Source organism: Saimiri boliviensis, chromosome 17 (genome assembly GCF_048565385.1).
Source record: "Saimiri boliviensis isolate mSaiBol1 chromosome 17, mSaiBol1.pri, whole genome shotgun sequence".
Taxonomy (NCBI): Eukaryota; Metazoa; Chordata; class Mammalia; order Primates; family Cebidae; genus Saimiri; species Saimiri boliviensis.
Genome location: NC_133465.1, coordinates 58,969,903 through 58,989,351, shown reverse-complemented (window position 1 = coordinate 58,989,351; position 19,449 = coordinate 58,969,903). Strand labels below are relative to the sequence as shown.

The 19,449-nt window shown below is 36.1% G+C and overlaps 1 protein-coding gene across 3 annotated transcripts in view; it reads left to right on the top strand.

The window, feature by feature from the left end:
• ABCA5 (ATP binding cassette subfamily A member 5) overlaps positions 1-19,449 on the top strand; it is a 108,520-nt gene that overhangs the window by 82,499 nt on the left and 6,572 nt on the right. For 2 of the 3 annotated variants that reach the window (XM_039475831.2, XM_074388889.1), the window contains 5 exons: positions 1,072-1,191; positions 2,302-2,451; positions 2,893-2,972; positions 4,876-4,931; positions 13,283-14,194. In XM_039475831.2, the coding sequence (XP_039331765.2) occupies positions 1,072-1,191; positions 2,302-2,451; positions 2,893-2,972; positions 4,876-4,931; positions 13,283-13,390 (514 nt within the window). In that variant the 3' untranslated portion in view covers positions 13,391-14,194. Of the gene's footprint in view, positions 1-1,071; positions 1,192-2,301; positions 2,452-2,892; positions 2,973-4,875; positions 4,932-13,282; positions 14,195-14,407; positions 14,459-15,353; positions 15,420-19,449 lie in introns of those variants that run through there. The other variant, XM_074388890.1, reaches the window with a different exon arrangement.

Sequence of the window (19,449 nt, the reverse complement as noted above, 5' to 3'; positions counted from 1 at the left end):
AGGCTATAAATCTGTAGAGCATGTCACTGCACTGAATATTGTAGAGAGTTGTAACACGATGATATTTGTGTATCTAGACATTTTTAAACATAGAAAAGATATAGTAAAAATACAGTATTATAATCTTATGGGATCATGGTTGGAAATATTTTTCATCATTGACTGATATGTCATTATGCAGTGCATGTAAAGTACTAATTAGTTGAACAACTCTTTTTTTTTGAGATGGAGTCTTGTTCTGTCACCCAAACTGGAGTGCAGTGGTACAATCTTGGCTCATGGCAACCTCTGCCTCTCAGGCTCAAGCAATTCTACTGCCTCAGCCTTCCAAGTAGCTGGGACTACAGGCAAGAGCCACCATGCTCAGCTAATTTTTGTTTTGTTTTGTTTTGAGATGGAGTCTCGCCATGTCACCCAGGCTAGAATGCAATGGCATGATCTTGGCTTACTGCAACCTCTGCCTCCCAGGTTCAAGTGATTCTCCTGCCTCAGCCTCCTGAATGGCTGGGATTACAGGCACGTGCCACCACTCCTGGCTAAGTTTTTGTATCTTTAGTAGAGATGGAGTTTCACCATGTTGGCCAGGCTGGTCTCAAACTCCCGACCTCAGGTGATCCACCCCCCTCGGCCTCCTGAAGTGCTAGAATTACAGGTGTGAGCCACTGCGCTCAGCCTTGAACAACTCTTTAAGCTTCTGCTTCCATGTCTATAAAGTGTAAAGTTTGGTTTGTATGCATGTTAAGGTTTTCTTATGATTCAAAGCCTGTTTTGGTTGTAACATGAAAAGGCATCAATTTTAAAGTTTATTTGTTGTCATACTTTTAGCCCATATTAACATTTGAAATTATAGATTTTTTTTTTCACTTGACAAGCTTTCAAAATGAAGGGAAAATAAATTAGAATATAAAAGCCATAGTTGGGCAGGATGTAATAACCACAGCAATTGATATTTAGAAGTTTTAATTTACTTAATTCACCAACCAGTTGGATTTTTAAAAGCCTATTTTTTTTTTTTTTTTTTTACAAACAGATGTGTTCCTCTCTTTATTTTATTTTATTTGTGTTTTATAGGCGAGCAATTCGAACTGCATTTAAAAACAAAAAGCGGGCTGCTATTCTGACCACTCATTATATGGAGGAGGCAGAGGCTGTCTGTGATCGAGTAGCTATCATGGTGTCTGGCCAGTTAAGGTCGATGTCTTAAATAGCATGCCATTTAGGGGAAGAGGGTGGGGGCTGGATTTTGAATGTCATCATTTCAAAAACATGGTAATATTTAGTAATTTAAATGTTAAATATTTTAGTTTTTGCGTTAGCTTTTTATAGATTAACTTGGAAGAATGTTGAGTTTTTAACGAATATGACTAGTTTACTTTGAATTTGAATTTATTACTATTTCAGTAACTTGTAATACTATTTTTAGGCATTATACTTGTTATTTTAAGAAATTGTTATATGTTGGATTAATTATAGAACACAAATATGAAAGAAATATGTGAGTTTATACTTACATAAATAATTGAGTAAAGAAATAAGTGTGAGAAAAGAGGTGGATCTTCCTTAGAAAACAACTCTAAATAATATATGTAGATAATACCTCCTTCAAGGGAGGAGGTTAAATCTCCTATCCCCCAAGTTTGGACTGGACTTAGCTGGTTTCTTGTAAAAAATAAACTACAGAAGGAAAACAGTAACTTCACAGTTGAGAAAGCTGGAAAATACTACCTTAACTAAATAATGTTGTACAGATACCATGTATTCACTGATGCAATATGATGGGGAAAGTACCATAGCTGTGTGATATTCTTTCCAAAACCCATAACCCAAGTCTAATCATGAGAAAAATATCAGACTAATTCAAATTGAGGGACCTTCTACCAGACACCTGACCAGTACTTCTCAAAACTGTCAAAATCATGAAAAAGAATAAGAAACTGTCACCACAGTTAGAGACTAAGGTGACATGACAGCTAAGAACACTGTGGTATCCTGGACAGATCCTGGAAAAAGCAAAGGACAATAGTGGAAAATTGGTGAAATCTAAATAAAGTATGGAGTTCAGTGACAAGAAATGTACCAGTGTTGGTGTCTCAGTTTTGACCAATTGACCATGGTAATGTAAGATGAAAAGATTAGAGAAACTGAAACTGGATGAAGAGTGTATGGGGATGCTGCATTCTCTTTGCAATTTTTCTCTAAATGTAAAGATATGTTTTTTAAAAATATAGTGATATATGTGAGAAATTATTCTTTGAAACTGTCATTTTATGTCTGAGCTTTCTTTTAAAAAAATTACTTCAGATGTATTGGAACAGTACAACATCTAAAGAGTAAATATGGAAAAGGCTACTTTTTGGAAATTAAATTGAAGGACTGGGTAGAAAACCTAGAAGTAGACCGCCTTCAAAGAGAAATTCAGTATATTTTCCCAAATGCAAGCCGTCAGGAAAGGTAAAATTTTTTAAAACATGGTTATATTTCTTTATAAAGCAAAGATTATAAAAAGTTATTATATTAAGGATTAAGTAAAAAAATCATCTTTTTATTCATAGGCCATATATGTATTTCTCTGTGTGTGTGTGAATATATATATATATATTTCTGTATTATCACCAATACTGGACTAATGAAGTCTGATGGCTTGTGTTTTATATCTACCTTAGTATTAGATTTTTCAATATTTTTCAGTATTTAATTTTTTTTAACATTCTTAGTAGCATTGAGTTATTTTGATTTGCATGAAAATGTTATTTTAAACAATTTTTATCTAAGTAAATATCAAAATTGATTATTAAATTTAATTTTGAACTTTAAACATGTTAAGCTTTGTTGAGCTTTAGAACATAATAATAGTAATTTTTAATTTTTTCCATATTTTATCTTTGTTTTCAGTTTTTCTTCTATTTTGGCTTATAAAATTCCTAAGGAAGATGTTCAGTCCCTTTCACAATCTTTTTTTAAGCTGGAAGAAGGTAAGTAGTATTTGAAAAACATTTATGTCATGGCTCTCAAATTATGAAAGCATTTTATTTAAAATGTTTAAAACTAGGGACTTAGTTTATTTTAGAAACTATGGCAGATAAAAAGATAGCCTTTTTTTTATTTAATGTAAGACACAGGTAAACACTAATGTGGTAGGGATTTTGTGGATATACTCTATTGTAATATAAACCTTTTACAATATTTAGAGAGCGGTGACACAGTTTTTCACATTGCATTTATGAGAAAGGCCAGCTTAATTATCGAGTCTTTGCAGTTAGTCCAGTGGCAGGAGCTCTGAGTTTCTTGAATCCTTAGTTCATACTGGTCCATAGAAGCAGCAGCATTATCAAGACTCCAGTGATGAAGAGAAGTCTAAGTGTAGGAGAGTGGGCATTCCCCAAAGTTTTAAGGAAGAACTTATAGAATCTTGGCATTATTAAAATAAGTGGCACGTAGGATAAATATATATATATGCTGGTGACAGTTGAGGGAGATCACCTCCTGGAAGAATCAGGTATTCATATGCAGATTATTTTATGGCATTTATAAACTGTGAAACAACCTATGTTTATGTATAAGGTTCATTAATAATTTTCAAAATAACTGCAAAATTTTATGATTGTTCTTTATGTGATTATTGAATACAAAAAGATTTCCTGATACTATATATATTCTTGTCACAGCTATGGATTCATGGATTTTCTTTTGCGAAGAACACTAATTAATTATTTTTGTGTCCGTAATACATGTATTCACATAGTCAGGTAAAGTTCTGCTTTCCTGGTGATTTCTTTCTTTTTGTTTTTGAGACAGTCTTTCTCTTGTTGCCTAGGCCGGAGTACAATGGCACCATCTTGACTCACTACAACTTCCGCCTCCTGGGTTCAAGCGATTCTCCTGCCTCTGCCTCCTGAGTAGCTCGGATTACAGGCGGCTGCCACCATGCCTGGCTGATTTTTGTATTTTTAGTAGAAATGGGATTTCACCATGTTGACCAGGCTGATCTCAAACTCCTGACGTTGTGATTCACCTGCCTTGGCCTCCCAAAGTGCTGGGATTATAGGTGTGAGCCAGTGCGCCCGGCCTCCTGGTGATTTCTTTATGACCAAAGAGAACACCTCAACTACTTATGGAAAATTAAATTAAAGGAATGAATAGAACAACAGAAGTTTGGTATTACTTTATATTGCAAAGGAATCTGAAATAAATACAGAAAAGTTTATGGGCCAGGCATGATGGTTTACACCTATAATCTCAGTACTTTGGGAGGCTGAGGCAGGAGGATCCTGTAAGCCCAGGGTTCAAGATCAGCCTGGGCAACATAGTGAGACCCTGTTTATACAAAATAATTTTTAAAATTAGCCGAGTATGGTGGCATGTGCCTTTAGTCCCAGCTACTCAGGAGGCTGAGGTGGAGGTCAAGGCTGCAGTCAGCCATGATTGTGCCACTGTATACCAGCCTGGGCAACAAAGAAAGACCTTGTCTTAAAAAAAAAAAAAAAAGAAAAAGAAAGAAAAGAAAAGTTTTTAAAAATAAGACCAATATCCAGAATGTAGTTCAAGAAGCAAGAATAGGCTACAGTGGAGTTGGAGAATGGGAGATAAGAGAGCAGGGATCAAAAGAAGGCAGGAAAAGAATCACCAGGAAAAAGATAATAGAGAGAAAGTACAATAAGACAAGTAACATTAAACGTAGAACTTAGGGCTATGGAGGAATTATAGGTATGGGGAAGAGAAAGGAAGTAAGAGAAAAATAACATGTTTTGGCAGCTTCAAATTTAAGTGAGTTGATTACATAGATTTTTTAAAACAGATTGTTAGCCACTTTAGTAGTCATTGCCATTTTTTCAAATATTGTTAAGTAATATACATACTGTTTTTATATTTTAATAGCTAAACATGCATTTGCCATTGAAGAATATAGCTTTTCTCAAGCAACATTGGAACAGGTACCATAAAGTTAAATTTTTTTTTTATTGTACTTTAAATTCTGGGGTATATGTGCAGATCATGCAGGATCATTGCATAGGTACATATATGGCAACGTGCTTTGTTGCCTCCATCCCCCCGTCACCTATATCTGCCATTTCTCCTCATGTTATCCCTCCCCAACCTCCCCAATCTCCTGTGCCTCCCCTGCCCCACTGACAGACCCCAGTGTGTGATGCTCCCCTCCCTGTGTCCATGTGTTCTTGTTGTTCAACACCCACCTATGAGCGAGAACATGCAGTGTTTGATTTTCTGTTCTTGTGTCAGTTTGCTGAGAATGATGGTTTCTAGATTCATCCATGTCCCTACAAAGGAAACAAACTCACTGTTTTTTATGGCTGCATAGTATTCCATGGTGTATATGTGCCACATTTTCCTTTTTCAGTCTCTCATCAGTGGGCATTTGAGTTGGTTCCAGGTCTTTGCTATTGTAAACAGTGCCACAATGAACATATGTGTGCATGTGTCTTTATAATAGAACGATTTATAATCCTTTGGGTATATACCCACTAATGGGATTGCTGGGTCAAATGGAATTTCTATTTCTAGGTCCTTGAGGAATCGCCACACAGTCTTCCACAATAGTTGAACTAATTTACACTCCCACCAACAGTGTAAAATTATTCCTATTTCTCCACATCCTCTCCAGCATCTGTTGTCTCCAGATTTTTTAATGATCGCCATTCTAACTGGTGTGAGGTGGTACTTCAGTGTGGTTTTGATTTGCATTTCTCTAATAACCAGTGATGATGAGCATTTTTTCATGTATTTGTTGACCTCATATATGTATTCTTTTGAAAAGTGTCTGTTCACATCCTTTGCCTGCTTTTGGATGGGTTTGTTTGCCTTTTTTCTTGTAAATCTGTTTTAGTTCTTTGTAGATTCTGGATATGAGCCCTTTGTCAGATGGGTAGATTGCAAAAATTTTTTCCCATTCCGTTGGTTGCCAGTTCACTCTAATGATTATTTCTTTTGCTGTAAAGAAGCTCTAGAGATTAATTAGATCCCATTGGTCTATTTTGGCTTTTGTTGCCAGTGCTTTTGGTGTTTTAGTCATGAAGTCCTTGCCTATGCCTTTGTCCTGAATGGTTTTGCTTAGGTTTTTTCCTAGGGTTTCTATGGTGTTAGGTCTTTTTTCTTTTTATGTTTTTTTTTAATCGCATTTTAGGTTTTGGGGTACATGTGAAGAACATACAAGATAGTTGCATAGGTACACAGATGGCAGCGTGATTTGCTGCCTTCCTCCCCTTCACCTATATCTGGCATTTCTCTCCATGCTATCTCTCCCCAACTTTCCATCCCCCACTGTCCCTCTCCTATTTCCCCCCAACAGACTTCAGTGTTTGATGCTCCCCTCCCTTTGTCCATGTGTTCTTCTCATTGTTCAACACCCGCCTATGAGTGAGAACATGCAGTGTTTGATTTTCTGTTCTTGTGTCAGTTTGTTGAGAATGATGGTTTCCGGGTTCATCCATGTCCCTACAAAGGACACGAACTCATCATTTTTTATGGCTACATAATATTCCATGATGTATATGTGCCACATTTTCCCTGTCCAGTCTGTGATCGATGGGCATTTAGTTTGGTTCCAGGTCTTTGCTATTGTAAGCAGTGCTGAAATGAACATTCGTGTGCATGTGTCCTTACAGTAGAACTATTTATAATCCTTTGGATATATACCCAGTAATGGGATTGCTGGGTCAAATGGAATTTCTATTTCTACGTCCTTGAGGAGTCACCACACTGTCTTCCACAATGGTTAAACTAATTTGCACTCCCACCAACAGTGTAAAAGTGTTCCTTTTTCTCCACATCCTCTGCAGCATCTGTTGTCTCCAGATTTTTTAATGTTCACAATTCGAACTGGCATGACATGGTATCTCAATGTAGTTTTGATTTGCATTTCTCTTATGACCAGTGATGATGAGCATTTTTTCATATGTTTGTTGCCCTCATGTATGTCTTCTTTTGTAAAGTGTCTGTTCATATCCTTCACCCACTTTTGAATGGGCTTGTTTTTCCTTTTTTTTTTTTTTTTAATTGCATTTTAGGTTTTGGGGTACATGTGAAGAACATGCAAGATTGTTGCATAGGTACACACATGGCAGTGTAGTTTTCTACCTTCCGTCCCCTCACCTGTATCTGTGATTTCTCCCCATGCTATCTCTTCCCACCTCCCCACCCCCGTCCCTCCCCCATTTCCCCCCAACGGACCCCAGTGTGTAGTGCTCCCCTCCCTGTGTCCATGTGTTCTCATTGATCAACACCCGCCTATGAGTGAGAACATGCGGTGTTTGATTTTCTGCTCTTGTGTCAGTTTGCTGAGAATGGTGGTTTCCCTTCTTGTAAATCTGTTTTAGTTCTTTGTAAATTCTGGATATCAGCCCTTTGTCAGATGGGTAGATTGCAAAAATTTTTTCCCATTCTGTTGGTTGCTGATTCACTCTAATGACTGTTTCTTTTGCTGTGCAGAAGCTGTGGAGTTTGATTAGGTCCCTTTTGTCTATTTTGGCTTTTGTTGCCAATGCTTTTGGTGTTTTGGTCATGAAGTCGTTGCCTATGCCTGTGTCCTGAATGGTTTTGCCTAGATTTTCTTCTAGGGTTTTTATGGTGTTAGGTCTTATGTTTACGTCTTTAATCCATCTGAAGTTAATTCTAGGGTAAGGTGTCAGGAAGGAGTCCTATTCTTGCTTTCTGCACATGGCTTGTCAGTTTTCTCAACACCATTTGTTAAACAGGGAATCCTTTCCCCATTGCTTATTTGTGTCTAGTTCGTCAAAGATCAGATGGTTGTAGATGTGTGGTATTGCCTCCAAGGCCCCTGTTCTGTTCCATTGATCTATATCTCTGTTTTCATACCAGTACCATGCTGTTTTGATTACTGTAGCCTTGTAGTATAGTTTGAAGTCAGGTAGTGTGATGGCTCTGGCTTTATTTTTTTGCTTAGGATTGTCTTGGTTATGCAGGCTCTCTTTTGGTTCCATATGAAGTTTAAGGTGGTGTTTTCCAGTTCTGTGACGAAGGTCATTGGTAGCTTGATAGGGATAGCATTGAATCTATAAATTACTTTGGGCAATATGGCCATTTTTATGATGTTGATTCTTCCTAACCATGAGCATGGAATGTTTCTCCATCTGTTTGAGTCCTCTCTTATTTTGTTGAGCAGTGGTTTGTAGTTCTCCTTGAACAAGTCCTTTACATCCTTTGTTAGTAGCACTTCTAGGTATTTTGTTCTCTTTGTAGCAATTGTGAATGGGAGTTCACTCATGATTTGGCTCTCTGTTAGTCTGTTATTGGAGTATAAGAATGCTTGTGATTTCTGCACATTGATTTTGTATCCTGAGACTTTGCTGAAGTTGCTTATCAGTTTAAGGAGATTTTGGGCTAAGATGATAGGGTTTTCTAAATATACAATCCTGTCATCTGCAAATAGAGACAGTTTGACTTCCTCCTTTCCTAGTTGAATACCCTTTATTTTTTTTTCTTGCCTAATTGCTCTGGCTAGAACTTCCAATACGTATTGAATAGGAATGGTGAGAGAGGGCATCCTTGTCTAGTGCCAGATTTCAAAGGGAATGCTTCCAGGTTTTGCCAATTCAGTATGATATTGGCTGTGAGTTTGTCATAAATAGTTTTTATTATTTTGAGATACATTTTGTCGATACCTAGTTTATTGATAGTTTTTAGCATAAAGGGCTGTTGAATTTTGTCAAAGGCCTTCTCTGCATCTATCGAGATAATCATGTGATTTTTGTCTTTGGTTCTGTTTATGTGGTGGATTACGTTTATAGGCCTGTTTATGTTGAACCAGGCTTTCATCCCTAGGATGAAGACTACTTGATTGTGATGGATAAGCTTATTGATGTACTGTTGCAATCAGTTTGCCAGTATTTTATTGAAGATTTTTGTGTCAATGTTCATTATGGATTTTGGCCTGAAGTTTTCTTTTTTTGTTGAGTCTCTGCCTGGTTTTGGTATCAGGATGATGCTGGTCTCATAGAATGATTTGGGAAGGATTCCCTCTTTTTGTATTGTTTGGAATAGTTTTAGAAGGAATGGTACCAGCTCCTCTTTGTACGTCAGGTAGAATTTGGCTGTGAACCCATCTGGACCTGGATTTTTTTTGGTTGGCAGGCTATTAATTGCTGCCTCAACTCCAGCCTTGTTATTGGTCTGTTCAAAGTTTCATCTTCTTCCTGGTTTAGGCTAGGGAAGGTGCAAGTGTCTAGGAATTGATCCATTTCTTCCAGGTTTACTGGTTTATGTGCATAGAGTTGTTCGTAATAATCTCTGATAATAGTTTATATTTCTGTGAAATTGATGGTGATGTCTCCTTTATTGTTTTTTATTGCATCTGTTTCATTCTTCTTCCTTTTCTTTTTTATTAATCTGGCTAGCAGTCTGTCTATTTTGTTGATCTTTTGAAAAAACCAGCTCCTGGATTTATTGATTTTTTGAAGGGTTTTTTTTGTGTCTCTGTCTCCTTCAGTTCTGCTCTGATCTTAGTTATTTCTTGTCTTCTGCTAGCTTTTGAGTTTTTTTTATCTTGCTTCTCTAGCTCTTTCAATTTTGATGATAGGGTGTCGATTATAGATGTTTCCTTGCTTCTCATATTGGGGCATTTATTGCTTTAAATTTTCCTCTAGACACTGCTTTAAATGTGTCCCAGAGCTTCTGGTACATTGTGTCTTCATTCTCGTTGGTTTCAAAGAACATCTTTATTTCTACCTTCATTTCATTGTTTATCCAGTCTCTGTTCAGGAGCCAGTTGTTCGGTTTCCATGAAGTCGTGTGGTTCTGAGTTAATTTCTTAATCCTGAGTTCTAATTTGATTTCCCTGTGGTCTGAAAGACTGTGTATTATGATTTCTATTCTTTTGCATTTTCTGAGGAGTGATTTCCTCCCAATTATGTGGTCAATTTTGGAGTAGGTGCAATGGGTGCTGAGAAGAATGTATATTCTGTGGATATGGGGTGGAGATTACTGTAGATCTCTATTAGGTCAAATGTATATTCTGTGGATATGGGGTGGAGATTACTGTAGATCTCTATTAGGTCGTTCAAGTTCTGGATATCCTTGTTAATTTTCTGTCTCGTTGATCTGTCTAATATTGACAATGGAGTGTTAACGTCTCCCACTATTATTGTGTGGGAGTCTAAGTCTCTTTGTAAGTCATTAAGAACTTGCTTTATGTATCTGGGTGCTCCTGTATTGGGTGCATATATATTTAGGATTGTTAGCTCTTCTTGTTGCATTGATCCTTTTACTTTACGTAATATCCTTCTTTGTCTCTTTTGATCTTTGTTGGTTTAAAGTCCATTTTATCCAAGACTAGGATTGCAACTCCTTTTTTTTTTTTTTTTTCTGTCCATTTGCTTGATAAATCCTCTTCCATCCCTTTATTTTGAGCCTATGTGTGTCCTTGCATGTGAGATGGGTTTCCTGGATACAGCACACGGATAGGTCTTGACTCTTTATCCTATTTGCGAGTCTGTGTCTTTTGATTGGGACATTTGGCCCATTTACATTTAGGGTTAATATTGTTATGTGTGAATTTGATACTGCCATTTTGATGCTAGCTGGATGTTTTGCCTGCTGGTTGACACATTTTCTTCAGTGTATTAGTGACCTTTACCATTTGGTATGTTTTTGAAATGGCTGGTACTGGTTGTTCCTTTCTATGTTTAGTGCCTTTTTCAGGAGCTCTTGTAAGGCAGACCTGGCGGTGATGAAATCTCTCAGCAATTGCTTGTCTGTAAAGGATTTTATTTCTCCTTCACTTATGAAGCTTAGTTTGGCTGGATATGAAATTCTAGGTTGAAAGTTCTTTTCTTTAAGGATATTGAATATTGGCCCTCATTCTCTTCTGGCTTGTAGAGTTTCTGCTGAGAGATCTGCTGTGAGTCTGATGGGCTTCCCTTTGTGGGTAACGCGATCTTTCTCTCTGGCTGCCCTTAGCATATTTTCCTTCATTTCTTCCCTGGTGAATCTGATGATTATGTGCCTTGGGCTTGCTAGGTTGAGGACGATTTCCTGGATAACATCCTGAAGAGTGTTTTCCAGCTTGGATTCATTCTCTCCATAACATTCAGGTACAGCTATCAAACTTAGATTAGGTCTTTTCGTATAATCTCATATTTCTTGGAAGCTTTGTTCATTTATTTTCACTGTTTTTTCTCTAATCTTGCCTTCTCATTTTATTTCATTGAGTTTCTGATATTTTTCATTCAGTCTCTGATATCCTTTCTTCTGCTTGGTCGATTTGGCTATTGTAACTTGTATGTGCTTCACGAAGTTCTTGTGCTGTGTTTTTCAGCTCCATCAAGTCATTTATATTCTTCTCTAAGCTGTTTATTCTAGTTAGTATTTCATCTAACCTTTTTTCAAGGTTCTTAGTTTCTTTGCATTGGGTTAGCATGTCTTCTTTTAGCTCTGAGAAGTTTGTTATTACCCACCTTCTGAAGCCTGTTTCTCTCAATTTATCAGATTCATTCTCCATCCAGCTTTGTTTCCTAGCTGGTGAAGAGTTGTGATCCCTTGGACGTGGAGGGGAGTTCTAGTTTTTGGTGTTTTTATCCTTTTTGTGCTGGTTTCTTCCCATCTTTGTGGCTTCATCTCCCTGTGGTCTTTGTAGTTGGTGACTTTCGGATGAGATCTCTGAGTGGACATCTTTTTTGTTGATGTTGAAGCTATTTTTTTCTATTTATTAGTTTTCCTTCTAACAGTCAGGCCCCTCTGCTGCAGGATTGCTGGAGGTCCACCTCAGACCCTGCTTGCCTGGGGATCCCCTGTGGGGGCTGCAGAACAGTAAAGGTTGCTGCCAGTTTCTTCTTCTGTTATCTTCATCCCAGAAGGGTACCCACCAGATATCGGCCTGAACTCTTCTTTATGAGATGTCTCTTTGGGTATATGGGGGTTGGGGAGCTGCTTGAAGAGATAGTCTGTCCCTTATAGGAGCTCAAGTGCTGTGCTAGGAGCTATGTTGTTCCATGCAGAGGTGCTGGGCAGGTATGTTTAAGTCTGCTGCAGTGGAACTCATAACTGCCTCTTTTCCCAGGTGCTCTGTCCTAAGAAGGTCGGGCTTTATTTATAAGTTCCTGATGTGCTGCTGCCTTTTTTTATAGATGCTCTTCCCTGCACTGAGATAGTTTAGTCACAGTCTGCCTGCAGAGGCATTGATGAGGTGCCATGGGCTCTACCCAGCTACTGTGTGAACTTCTTTGAGGCAGTTAGAACTAACTCGGTATTGGTGGACTGCCTCAGTAGTGGCGGACACCCTCCCCCCGCCTCCCGCACCAAGCTGAACCATCGCAGGTCCAGCTCCACTTGCTGCAAAACTCTCAATCCAGAGTGTTTCAGATTGCTAATTTTGTGGGGGATGGTACCTGCCAAGCCAGATCACCTGGCTCCCTTCTCAGTCCCTCCCTTTCAGTTGAATGGGCAGCTCTGTCTCCTAGGAGTTCCAGGTGCCAGTTGAAATGGCTGCCCAGATTTGTGTGAGTTTCTTTGCACCAACCTGCGGCACCAGCTGAAGCAGCTGTGCTGGAAACTCTTGGCACTTTTCGGCCCAGGAATCTCCTGATCTGTGTGCAGTGAAAACTCGTTTGGAAATGCAGTGATCACTTACTCTCTGCATTGTTCTTTCTGGGAACTGCACTCCAGAGCTGTTTCTATTCAGCCATCTTGGATCCTCCCCTCTAAAGTTAAATTTTTAAAAATTATTTTATAGAAGAAAGTATCTGATATCAATTGTTTTGGTTTGTGTTAGAGAGGGAGAGATATTGTAAACCAGTGAAAAAATGTTAGAGTAATCTTAAACTTTATATAATTTTAATCAAACTTAGGTTCTTCACTTACTAATTTTTAAAATTTTATTTTTCAATTTGATCTTATTTTAAATTGACAGATCACACTGTCTATAGGGTAGAGTGGTGTATTGAGACGTGCACAATATGGAATGATTAAATCAAGCTTTCATTTGCTTATTTTGAATATCTCAGATTTTTTCATTTTGTAAAGAATGTGAGTCATGATGGTAGTATTTCATATTAGTGTGTTTGAAATTACATTGTTTAGGTAGTTATGAATTATTTTTTGAAAACAAATATATTAGTCTTCTAGAATACTATTCATCTTTGCATGTACTTTTTGGAAATAATTTACTCTGTTTGAATAATGTTAATGTTAAGAAATCTCTTGATACTTATTGATATAACTAGATATAGCCTTTGTACCATTTTTGATTTAGTTAAAAGTTCTTTGAGATACTTGAGATACAGAATACTGGATTCATTTATTTCTTTTCACCTAGGTTTTTGTAGAACTCACTAAAGAACAAGAGGAGGAAGACAATAGTTGTGGAACTTTAAACAGCACACTTTGGTGGGAACGAACACAAGAAGACAGAGTAGTATTTTGAATTTGTCTTGTTCAGTCTGCTTACTGGACTTACTTCTCCACTTAATTTTAACTTTGGTTTAACTTTGGTTTAAAAAGTTTACTATTCGAATGGTAACTGGAGGACCATGAAAGCTCTTGAAATTTTTCTATGCTCCTTAATTGAAATGCTGTGGTTGTGTGTTTTGCTTTTCTTTAAAAAAAATTTATGTAACAATTAAGTGAACCTGCATGTTTGTATTGAAATATATTGAACTATAAGTTTGTATGTCATCTTTTTCACCTTTCGAAAACAGTGCATTTGAATTTATGATTTAACAGAATAGTGATAGAATAATTTTATTTTGAAGTTATCTATAAGTTTATGTCATCTTCTTAAATAAGTATGTAATGTTCCAGTCTAAATAAAAAACCAATTCGTAACTAGTTTATAGAAAAGATACATAAAGCAATGTGAAAGTTTCTTGCTTCTCCTTTTCAATTTCTAAAAAAAGCACTTTGAATGGAAGTTGTCATCCATAAAAGCTGAAGTGTAAGCACTAGGAAATCTCAATATAGAGGCTTGAGGAAAGTGATATCCGCTAGGTGGCAGTCATTGATCATAATAAGTGAAACGAGACCTTGTTTTATTAGATAATTTTAGACATAGGTAATTAAGTATTTGAAATTACATTTCTTTTATTTAAAGTAATTCAAAAGTGTTTTAGTTGTTATAATTAAAGGAAGACTGTGTGTAGAATCTTATGTAATAGCCTGATTCTTTGACTCTGGCTAGAATGACAGATATCTATAGAGGTGGAAGAATTAAACTATACCTTTTTCTCCACCACTCTTGGAGCATATAAATTTTTTGTCATCTTCCTTCTATAATTGAGTTGAGTAGTCACAATCATGTTATTTTGTTCATTCAGTTACTTTAATTTTAATGTATGTGAATACATGCTCTTGTAAACAATTTTAAAAGACTCAATTTTTTTAGTTTTTATATACTCAGAATATATTTTGGTTATTAAATTAAATTATGTTCCCTTTTTCACAGTAACGAAATCTGACTCAGGAGAAATATAACTTAATTCTTAGGAAAGCAAGGGTAAGTGAGCTAGAAAGCAAAGGAGAAAAAACATCAAATATTTATTTACAGTATACAGTTCATGTTTCTGAACATATTAACTTTAAAATGTCTTAAATTACTGATCTCAAAACATTTTTCTATATCAATATAGATAAATACATAAAAATACACATTAGACAAAAGCAACAATGCCAATCTTATGTTTCCCATCCATGGTCAAATTTTAAAAGGAGAGTAAAAGCTGAGTTTACTGAGTGACTGTTTACTGACTATTAAGGCAAGAAAAAAACATGATGAGTGTACTTTACAGTTTACTTTTGTGGGCTTTTAATTTTTTTTTTCAGTTCTCAGTAAAGACTGGATTTTCTTTAAAATAATTTTTTCTTTTAAATTGGTACAGATTATCTTAGGTCGACATTTTGGTTTTAATCATTAAAACATTTTTAAAGTAGTGTATTTCAACAAATATTTTAGTGATTATGTTTATAGAAATGAATTCTTTAGAGAGAAGGATGACTATCAGTTTGGCCCTGTTAGATCTTACAGATCTATAAGATAGATACTTATATAACTTATATAAAAAATATGTATTACTTATATAACTTTACATAACTAGCTATTATTTTTATATAACTAGCTGTATATATGACAAATGCTTTGTTAGTAGTATTCACAATGCTTTATAGGAGCACAATTAATTCTACTTAGGATAAGTGGTGTTATTATCGTTTATATTGTTGTTCTGTTGGTCACTGAAATTTCTTTCTAATTGTGCTCTGAGTTTTTAAAAATACCATACTGTATTTTTGTGTAACATGTAAATGGGCATTAATTTTTAAGAAATAGAAATGTTTATGCTTAATGTATTTTTAATTTGCTAACATTGATTTTTTTATTTTCTTTCCTGAAATAGCATGTTACCTAAAATGAAAGAATTTATTCTCAGATGAATAATTTTTATATCAGCTATTCTTATAAGGTAAAAGTTTAATTATTTTTTATTTATAATATGTTATATGTAAGCAATTGTCAATGCTGCTCTTTAAGAAAAATAAATATGATTATATTAATAGTAAGCTTTAAGAACTGAAAATTTAAGACAAGTCATTTTGTATACTAAAGTGATTTCTTTATTTAATGCTGATAATTGAATAATGAGTAGCTCTTATTAAAAATGATGCAGAAACCTGGCACTAAAATTGTTAGTATTTTTTTTTTAAGTATCTGAGGGTAGTTTTTAATTGTGGAAGGAACATTGACAATTACTTTATGTTTTAAATTACATTCAGATTTTAAACACAAACTAGGTATGTTTATAGATCTTTTTGTCTTGAATGTATTTTGTTTGTAAATATAAAGCAATCACTTTAACTTATACATTATTAAATATAACAGGTTAAATTATTCTCAAATATTTAATACTACTTACATATTCATCAATTTTTTTAGAATTTTTGAATAAGTTGATTCATACACATACTTAGGCAGTATTTTAAATGTAATGAACAGATTCTTCTGAAGTGCCTAAGCAATTCTTGTAAATCAAATTTACCTTTTTAATTTAAGAAAATAAAGTTCTCAAGAATTTCAGGCATCATTTTGTGTTGCTTTCATTTTTGTGATAGGGTCTCACTCTGCTGCCCAGGCTGGAGTGCAGTGGCACAATCCTGGCTCACGGCAGTCCTAACCTCTTAGGCTCAGGTGATCCTTCCACCTCAACCTCCTGAGTAGCTGGGACTACAGGCGTGTGCCACTGCACTCAGCTAATTTTTGTATTTTTTTGTAGAGGTAGGATTTTGCTATGTTCCCCAGGCTGGTCTCAAATTCCTGGGTTCAAGGGATCCTCTCACCTTGGCCTCCCAAAATGTTGGAAATACAGGTGTGAACCACCTTACCTGGACTTCAAACATCTAGGAAATATACACAAAACTTCCTGATTATAAGGCTTGCAACTACACTTGCATAAATATAGTCATGTGTTGTATAACAACATTTTAGTCAAGAATGGACCACATAGTAAGATTATAAAATAAAATACTGTATTTTTCTTGTGCCTTTTCTATGTTAGATACACAAATAATTACTATTGTGTGTTAGAGTTGCTTACAGTGTTAAGTATAGCAGCATGCTGTCCAGGTTTGTAGCCTAGGACCAACAGGCTATATCATATAGCCTAGATGTGTAGTAGGTTATACCTGAAGTAATTTTTTTTACCATGTGTACATATATACCTTTGCAGAGTTACATATTTGCCAATAAAACAGATACTTCTCACTATCAAGATGTATCCCTTTGCTAACTTGAGACCAAGAGATGGATGCTAATTAGGTTCTCAGTTAATGATTGGGACTAATCAAGGACTATCTATAAACTAAACTAAATAATGATATAAGCATAGACCCTGGATCTGCCTCCTAAGATTAAGCTGGCAGCTATTGAGGTGGAGCTTCTTTCATGTTAAAACTTTGATTTTTGAGCTTTAAGTTGTGAGTTAACTCAATTTAAGTTTCAGGTTTTTGCAACCCAGTATTTTCCCCCAAAACAAGATGTCATTTAGGTTTTATTATTACATTTCATCCAAATTCATGATAATAGGACTTTCCAAGTTTCTATGTTGTGACTATAGCATAGCCTGCTTAATTAATGAAAATGAATTTCTCAAACTGGGCGCAGTGGCCCACACCTGTAATCTTAGCACTTTGGGAAGCTGAGATCAGTGGATCATTGATGTCAGGAGTTCGAGACCAGTCTGGCCAACATGGTGAAACCCTGTCTCTACTAAGAATACAAAATTAGCTGGGCATGGTGGCACTTGCCTGTAATCCAAGTCAGTCGGGAGGCTGAGGCAGGAGGATTGCAAACCCAGGAGGCAGAGGTTGCAGTGAGCCAAGATTGTGCCACTGCTGCACTCCAGACTGGGTGACAGAGTAAGACTCTGTCCCAAGGAAAAAAAAAAAAAAAAAAGGAAGGAAAAAAATGAATTTCTTACCTGGGTTGCAATTTTACTTTCTTTTCTGTTTTGTAATTCTTATGTGTCTCATTAACTGTAGTAATATGGTCATTTTACTGACAGAATAATACCATTATTGTTTTGGTTCACCTTATCTAATTTTCATTTGTTAATATATCTTTGTCATATAGTTGTGGGAAATGAGTGCCAGTTGAGATATATATGTATTGGCTAGTAATTTTTTTGGCCAAATTATACTGTTCGTATTGTTATGTGATTATTATGTAGTTGATATATGTTTTCTGTTGACTACATTTAAATACCCACAACATCAGTGTACATGAAATCACATTTGTAATAGAATAAGATTAAAATTATACATCAAGCTTTACAAATTAGTAAGAAATCTCAACTTCTAGTGTTATCATATCCGCTAATTTTAAAAGACCTTATCTCTATCTTTTAATTCTTCAGCAAGTATGCAGCCTTGAATTTACCTTCACCAAATTAAGATACTAGATAGTTTTTGAGAGCCATCTATGATAATGCCTAAAGTCTTTTTTTTAATTTCAAAGAAATTGTTAATAGGCTGAGGCTAATATATTCAAGAGTATCAACATATTTCCTTTGGATTACCGAAAATCAAACTTTTAAAGTATCATATTTCAGTTGACTAAAAATATAGCCAGATAGTGCCTAAAGGCTTTAAAGTTCAAAGAAAGACTGCTTTTCATTATTAATCAGTATTCACAAATATTTATTGTATGTCCCTTAAGAATCAAGCCCTTTTTTAAGCACTAGGGGTATACATTATTGAAATAATAGACAAAAATATCTGTTCTCACTGAGCTTTTATTATAGTAAGACAAATTACCTACTCTAAAAAATATATAATGTATTAGATGATGGGGAGGGAGATAAGGACTCTTGGAGTGGGTGCTGCAAATGAAAGCACACTGATCTCATGTAGGTGAGACTGCACTGCAAAGGTGAGTTGGTAAGTACAAAAGCACTGAGACAAGGTGTGAGTAGCGTATTTGAGAGAGAAACAGGACCAGTGAAGCTTTAGCTAACTGATCAAGGGGGACACGAGTAGAAGATGGGTGAGGGAGACTCCAAACCCTAACCTTAATCGTAACCCTAGTGTATTAGCAAACTAATACAAGCCCCATTCCAGAATCGGCTCCTAACTTCCTTCCTAATGGCCCTTATGAACATTTTATGGACCTTCAGTTAGATCAGATGTCATTCGAGGGTTTTAGGCAGAGGTAAGACAGTATTAGGTATATTTGAAAGGAATAGTTTAGCTGCTGTGTTGAAAATAAATCAGATATGAGGGGGCAGAGTACGAAAGACCTGTTAGGAGGCCATTGCAGCATTTGATTAGGCAAGAGATGATGAGTTGAATCAGGAAGGTGATAATAAATGGTCTAATTCAGAATATTGTGAAGGTAGAGATTATAGTACATGGTGTATGGGAGAAAGAGAGTCAATGACACCAGGGTATTGTTTTGTCTTGTTTTGTTTTGTTTTTGAGAGGCAATCTCACTCTGTCACCCAGGCTGGAGTGCAGTGGCATGGTCTTGGCTCACTGCAACCTTCGCCTCCCTGGTTTAAGTGATTCTATTGCCACAGCCTCCCAAGTAGCTGGGGCTGCAGGCTCCTGCCGCCATGCCCAGCTAATTTTTGTATTTTTAGTAGAGACGGGGTTTTACCATGTTGGCCAGGCTTATCTTGAACTCCTGACCTTGTGATCCACCCACCCTGGCCTCCCAAAGTGCTGGGATTACAGGCGTGAGCCACCATACCCGGCCTGGATTTTTGTTTTGTCTGAGCTTCTGGAAGAGTAGAATTATCAGCAATTATTTTGTCTCTGAACCTGTCTTCTACTAGTATCATCAAGTGAATGAAGAAGACCATGGAAATTCAAGTTTGAGGATTTGAGGGAAAGATCAATTTTGGACTCGTTAAGTTTGATATGATCCTTAGACATCCAAGTGGAGATGTCCAGTAAGCAAAAGAAATAAATGTTGGGAGCAGTATTAGTTTTGGAGCCCAC